The sequence below is a fragment of the Triticum aestivum genome, chromosome 1D (assembly GCF_018294505.1).
Source record: "Triticum aestivum cultivar Chinese Spring chromosome 1D, IWGSC CS RefSeq v2.1, whole genome shotgun sequence".
NCBI classification, from domain to species: domain Eukaryota; kingdom Viridiplantae; phylum Streptophyta; class Magnoliopsida; order Poales; family Poaceae; genus Triticum; species Triticum aestivum.
In genome coordinates, this window is record NC_057796.1 from 8,796,852 (window position 1) to 8,803,958 (window position 7,107).

The 7,107-nt window shown below is 45.1% G+C and overlaps 1 protein-coding gene across 1 annotated transcript; it reads left to right on the forward strand.

Annotated features, from left to right (window-relative positions):
* The first annotated feature begins 2,507 nt into the window (after window positions 1-2,507).
* LOC123162481 (cytochrome P450 84A1) lies at window positions 2,508-6,626 on the forward strand. Its single transcript, XM_044580262.1, has 2 exons — window positions 2,508-3,521; window positions 5,702-6,626. The coding sequence occupies exons 1-2, from the start codon at window positions 2,586-2,588 to the stop codon at window positions 6,362-6,364; spliced, it is 1,599 nt and encodes a 532-aa protein (XP_044436197.1). The 5' UTR covers window positions 2,508-2,585; the 3' UTR covers window positions 6,365-6,626.
* Window positions 6,627-7,107: the final 481 nt, after the last annotated feature.

The following is a 7,107-nucleotide window of genomic DNA, read 5'->3' on the forward strand; positions in this document are numbered from 1 at the left end:
AAAATCCCAGCACCTGACAGCTGCTGAGGCGTGGCTGCCTTTTAGTCCCGGTCGGTGTTATCAATCAGGACTAAATGTTATCCTGCCTGGGCGGCCCACAGAAGCCACGTGGAGCTCTTTTAGTCCAGGTTTGTAACCCAACCGGGAGTAAAAGTGGGGGCCTTTAGTTCCGATCGTTTAGTCCCGATTGCAGAACCGGGATTAAAGGCCCTTTAAAACTAGAACTGATGCCCTGTTTTCTACTAGGAGCTGAGCACGACGCGGCAGATCTCGGCCTTCCGCACAAGACCGGAGGCCGGAACGGCCGACCGTAAAACCCTTTGGTTTGGACTAAAGTATGTACGGTTGCGTGGAGATGTCCAACCCAGGGTTGTGAGTGTGCACGACTATCAACGTGTGCTGATCTAGCTTGATTTATTCATTGAAACTGGGAGCGGTAGCATGGGGCGACTCAAGTTTGGTGGTGCTAATGATCAAAGAGTCTCGAGCTTCGGAGTGAAACTCTAGGTCTAACCTGGCTGTACATTGACATGGTGGTGTTATACAATATACCCTTGTTGAAAGTGTTGTCTGTGGTTTGCCCAGACTTCTTCGGAATGAACACCGAAGATCTAACCTCCATGTATGGATCTGACAACAAAGACGCTTGTGTGTTTTTTTTTTCTAGAGGCATCATTTTTATGCACTTTTCCCACAGTCTGAGTGTTGTCATCCGTGGTGGTTGTTGTTGGGTGCTCGAGTTCGCTGCGACAGGATTTCAATGGTTGCATTTTATTTTTCGCGTTTGTATTGGTGTTGGTTGTGTGCCTTCTAATCATGCAAAAGTCAAGCATGTGACCATAGTGCTTGTATTTTCTTAATGCGACACCTTCAGTAAATAAAATTCGCCGTTCACCAAATGACTGCAATTTAAACACCAAGAGACAGGACGCATCTTGCTATAAACGAGAACTTGGGAGCTGTGGCTCGCTGACTCCAATTCATTAGAAAACTGACATATCGTACCTACTACTACTATATACTCTAGCACTACGATCGATCTGGAACCGTTCCGGCCCCAACGCATCTCTGCTCTCTGGCGCAAGATATATCTTATGCAATCATTCTCGGTCCATCTGCCGATTGGCTACGTGGCACTGCTGGCCGGCCCTGTTGGCATGAATACGTGGCTCATTACAGTATTGATTAGAGTTCGGTCAGAATTGAAGAATCCACAAGATAGCACGCCGTGCAGGTTCCTGCATGCTGGGAATCTTTAGGACAAGAAAAAAAAAGTTTCTCATGTTTTTGTTCACAGCGGCGATTAATAAGGACAAGCTTGAGCCAGCGAAAATTGGCATATGAGAACGGGCACTTTGTTACCGTTATTTTGAAGTTCGAAAAATGAATTTATATGGCTTGAAAAAATTCCAAAATTTTATATACACGCACGTATAGCAGTGTAGTATAACATGCCAAAATTTCGCTAATATACATATGCTTGCATGTGATACATAAAAAAAGACAAAATACATGCAAATTTGGGGCCAGTTTTTTTCTATTTTGAGCCAAAATTTTGTCTTTTTTGTACAGTGTATACAATAATGGGCACATGCATGCATATTCATGTATTTTTTTTTTCAAATCTTTTAAGCACTTGTTTTGGTGGGTTCAAAATAAAGTACTCCGTTGCCCCATGTTCTGAAAACCCATTTTATTGAGTCAGGCCCTGATCGATGATAAGCCTAGTCAGATGCTTATTACCGTAAGAACCAATGCAGAGATGCCTGCAGTAAATTGTCAGGAAACAACATCCACATCTTGTGAAATTATTTAGAACAAGTACGATCTGACATGGATACTCTAATTTAAATCACAGTACCCGTGCATATAGGTACTAGTGCTGCAAAAATCACAGTATCCGTGCATATAGGTACTAGTGCTGCAAAAATCTTGATCCAGATAACAAATCGACATGGCTTGTGCAAAGGGATGCCATTGCTGCATCAGCTCTCATAATTAAGCTAATTTTGACAAATTACCAGTAGAGCACACCACTAATTGTCTAAACCTATAAAGTTTCTCCACCGGTGCCTCCTTTTTCTCAACTTTGAGCGACTGCTGGCCTGACTTCACATGATGCATTTTTAATATGGTACAAGAAGACTGATGTATCGTTTTTGTTGGTCTGCCTCATCTCAACCTAGGAAGAATATCATACGGAAACCAATATTCAATGAAACCTTTGTGAAAACCATATTTTAAAGTTTTGAAAAAATCTGAATAAATACGGGATGTTAAGAGGGTGATGTTTTATTGCCACGCAAAATTTCATGTTGAAACACATTACGAGATATGACCCTCTTAGCATCTCGTATTGTTTCAGATTTTTTTAAAAACTTTAAAATATGGTTTTCATAAAGTTTTCATTGAATATTGGTTTCCGTATGATATTCTCCCCTCAACTTCTGCTGCAACTATATATTACCCGGCATCCTCCACTCTTCTCCTTACCCTCTTACAACACATCAACCTGAAACCTGCACCGCACAGTCCAGAATACTCCAAGAAAAAAAAGTTAGAGCTTTTAGTTTGAGAACCAATAAATGGTGGACCTGTCCATGATCGACATGGAATGGCTCCAAGAGCCATTGAGATGGCTGTTCGTTGCCTCGGTCATCTTCGTGTTGCTGCAGCGGCGGCGTGGCAAGGCGCCGCCGCTGCCCCCAGGACCGTATTCGCCGCCGATTGTCGGCAATATCTTCATGATGGACCAGCTGACCCACCGGGGCTTCGCGGCGCTGGCCAAGCAGTACGGCGGCCTTCTCCACCTCCGCCTCGGCAAGGTCCACACCTTCGCCGTATCGACGCCAGAGTACGCCCAGCAGGTGCTGCAGGCCCAGGACGCCGCCTTCTCGCACCGGCCTGCCACCATCGCCACCACCTACCTCACCTACAACCGCGCCGACATGGTGTTCGCCCGCTACGGGCCCTTCTGGCGCCAGATGCGCAAGCTGTGCGTGATGAAGCTCTTCAGCCGGCGCCGTCCCGGGACGTGGCTCGCCGTGCGCGACGAGTCCGCGGCGCTCGTCCGTGCCGTGGCCCGGCGGAGCGGCGAGCCTGTCAACCTCGGCGACCTCATCTTCAACCTCAGCATGAACGTCACCTTCCGCGCGGCGTTCGGCGCTGAAGCCGCCGGTGACGGCAATGGCCGGAAGCGGGACGAGTTCATCGCTATCATGCAGGAGTTCTCCAAGCTCTTCGGCGCGTTCAGCATCGGCGACTTCATCCCATGGCTCGGCTGGGCGGACCCGCAGGGCATCAGCGTGCGCCTCCGCGCTGCGCGCGCAGCCCTCGACGAGTTCATCGACAAGATCATCGACGAGCACATAAAGAGGGGCAAGAACTCTGACGACATGGACGCCGACATGGTAGACGCCATGCTCGCCTTCCTCCCTGAAGCGAAGCCGGAGAAGGCCGCTGGCGACGACCTGCAGCACACGCTCCGCCTCAACCGTGACAACATCAAGGCCATTATCATGGTACGTACACGCACGATCAAACATCCATTATTTGTTTCTAGCATCTGCTCCCTTCGTTCTTTTTTATAAAACGTTTTAGGGCCAGTTTTTTTATGGCTTAATTTAGAAGCCTCGATAAATTTTGGGAACGGCTTATTTTTTAAGCTAGAAAGAGGCAGTTTATTTTTTAAGCCGCCCAAAAAAACTCAGGCAGTTTATATTTTAAGCCGCCCAAAAGAACTCGCCCTTAGTCTGTCCGCTTCAAACTGTTTTGGGCGTATGTGAAATGTGTAAAACGTCTTATAAAAGGGAATAGAAGGAGTATACAGTTTATTATATCAGCCAGCGGCGGCGGTGTAGTCCTTTTTTTTTTGCAAGGAAATTTTGATTTATTCTTCTTTAATTATGATAGTACGATGAACACCAAAAAAATAAAAATTAGGAGTGACTAGATCTCAGTTGAGAGAGACTTAACCAAGTCTCAGTCAAGTGACACAACATATACAAGAGAAGAAAGAAAAAATTAGAAGAAAACTTTACATAACTCTCCATGCAAGATCTCATGAATATAGAATCGACTCAGACTTTATTAAGTCTTAGTCGACTGAGAATTAGCAATCCCGATAAAACTTATACATATAGACTACATGCACTGAAATGAGTTAAAGACGCACTGCCGTCATCGCCCCTCCCTCGTCGGAGCCGGGCACAACATGTTTTTGTAGACAGTCAGGATGCCATCGTGCTAGTCTAAAACACCATGACAACACCGCACGAGGAGTCGGTGTGCAGCAGCGGTGGCGGCGCTAGTAGCTTGCCCATGGTTGCGATTCTAAAACAACGTGCTCATTCTTGAGTTACACACTATCAACATTTTGTCTTGTGCAAATTGAGTATTCACAGATGTGCAACTAATTATTTTAATTTTTACAATTATTAATTCAACATTTTATTATATATTTTTCTAATCTTAGATGTAAGGTTCCCATTTTGTTTTGTGCAATTTGAATAGCGATGGTACTTACCATTTTTCTCTCGTAGATTTTTTATAATTTGGCTTCCAACTGTAAATTGCAAAAAACACAGGAAAAAATGATAGAAACAAATAAAGGAAAAATGCATGTTGGATTTTACAGAAACGTAGCCTTTTTGTTCTCTCCGAGGAAAAGGGCCATAACGGCCAATATGAGCAGGCCCAACCAGCCTCAAAAAGGAGACCAAAACAAACAAACGCCCTCCAAATAGCAATTCACTTTCCGTTTTTATTTATTTATTAGATCTGAATATTTTAATTGCTATAGAAAAAATTCTAAAAAACATTTTGTTCTCATTATAATGGTATGAATCTTTCATAAAGAATTTGTATAAATTTTAAAAATACAAATATAAAAAATATAAAAAAATCAAAATTTACACAAACACTTGTTTAAATTAAAACGACTTCTTAAATTGCACAAACATTTTAACTTGCAAACACTATAAAAGGTGTGAATAAGTTTAAAATTTAATAAACATTTAGAAAAACATGATTATATTTTTTGAATTACATGATTCATTTTAAAAGTACATGGACACTTTTTAATAGTGTATGTTTGACAACATTCCTGTTGAACTTTCTCGCGAAAAAATAAAAACAATCCCTGTTGAACTGGTAGAATATTTATGTCTTCAATGCAACACACGGACAATTAATTAGTAATCAAAAATGAATTCGTACTATCCAACATATTTTTTGGAAACAATTATAGAACCTTATAACTGTTCATCCAACAACACTCATTGAAATTTCGCCATGCATGAGACTACTCTGTTTTTATGTATGACATATGATATACTGTAAGTACGTCATATGACTATGAGACTAGCCACAAACAGGAATAACTTAGAAATGCATATGTTACTAGTCTATGTTATTATCTCTATAGTGAGGAGTAACATATGTGTGATGTAATGCAACACTTCATTTATTAGGTCGTAGACTCATCTTGTCTTGATATGTGTGATGTTACTTATATTATGAGTAACTAGCTATGTTACCACATGCCTCTTTTTCTTCATTTATTTACTTTCACATCATATATTTTGTCTAGATATATATGATATTACCATCTATGTTACTCCCATCGTAGGTAGTATGAGACTGCTATGTTTTTCCGTGTGCAATAATAAACTAACGTGGTGACGCGGCTACCTGCCTGCAGGACGTGATGTTTGGTGGGACGGAGACGGTGGCGTCGGCAATAGAATGGGCAATGGCCGAAATGATGCATAGCCCAGATGACCTCTTGCAGCTGCAGCAGGAGCTTGCCGATAAGGTGGCTCTCGACCGAAACGTGGACGAGGCAGACCTCAACAACCTCTCCTTCCTCAAATGCGTTATCAAGGAGACACTCCGGTTACACCCGCCCATCCCGCTCCTCCACCGTGAGAACGCTGAGGACTGTGTGGTCGGCAGCTACTCTGTGCCCCGGGGCTCGAGCGTCAATATCAATGTCTTCGCAATGGGCCGCGACGCCAGGGTGTGGAAGGACGCCGACACATTCCGTCCGTCACGGTTCATGAAGGGGGAAGGGGAGGCAGCCGGGGTCGACTTCAAGGGCGGGTGCTTCCAGTTCCTGCCGTTTGGGTCTGGTCGTCGCTCGTGCCCGGGGATGGCGCTCGGCCTGTACTCGCTGGAGCTCGTTATTGCACGGCTCGCCCATGGGTTCAACTGGGCGCTGCCCGACGGTAAGAAGCCATCGGAGCTCGACATGGGTGACATTTTCGGCCTCACCGCACCGCGTGCCACGAGGCTCTGGGTCGTGCCCACGCCCCGACTTACCTGCCCTTTGGTTGTTGATGTAGACGCGGCGTGCCAGACATGATGTCGTGCGCGCACAGCTGATGGTATCTACCAGCTGCGAAGGGTGTGAAGGTGTTTGATTAGCGTGTTAGTTAATCTAGTTGTAGCTATAGCTATTTCCCCTTTCGTGTTAGATATTTCCTAGTTTCGTTCATACAAGATCGCACCCCTATAAATCGGTTGCCTTGCACGTGGAATAGCACGAACTGTTGTTGGCATCGTGGAGCTGTGGGTCACGATCGTTCCTTTCATCATGAATAAAAAGGAGAGCCCTACTTCAGTGCTCCCCCTAACTCAATTTCCTGGGGGTATTCTTGACCCCGCGAGACATTTTTTCTCCGGCCCGCCGTAGCCCATACCAAGCCCCACATAACACGTATAACCCATACGTATGTATACGGTGCCCTCTCCCGAAAAAAAAGATGACACGACCCCACGACCAGGTACAACCTGCCGAAGCCAGCTCCATCAATCACGTAGCTCCATCATCCACGCAGCTCCTCCATCATTCTGTTGAGGTTCTCTACGAATATGGGCGGCAGCGATCTCGTCGCTGGCGATCTCATCCGAGAGCACGCGCGGCACCGTCATGAACCTCCAGCGGTCGCAGGTATCGCATCCCCACTCATTTGTCTTGCTCGTGGCAGCATCAAACGAACTGCCGCCGTTTTCGTGGTAGTGGTTAACCTAGCGGGACAGGTAACCTACCTTTCCGGTGGCCCATGCCATCGCGGATCTTGTTCTGGTAGTGATGCTCGTCGTGAT

Excerpts from the sequence above, each read along its gene's own strand:
- LOC123162481 (XM_044580262.1), top strand. The coding sequence starts at position 2,586 with ATGGTGGACCTGTCCATGATCGACATGGAATGGCTCCAAGAGCCATTG. Across the intron at positions 3,522-5,701 it reads ACATCAAGGCCATTATCATG|GACGTGATGTTTGGTGGGAC; the intron begins GTACGTACACGC and ends ACCTGCCTGCAG.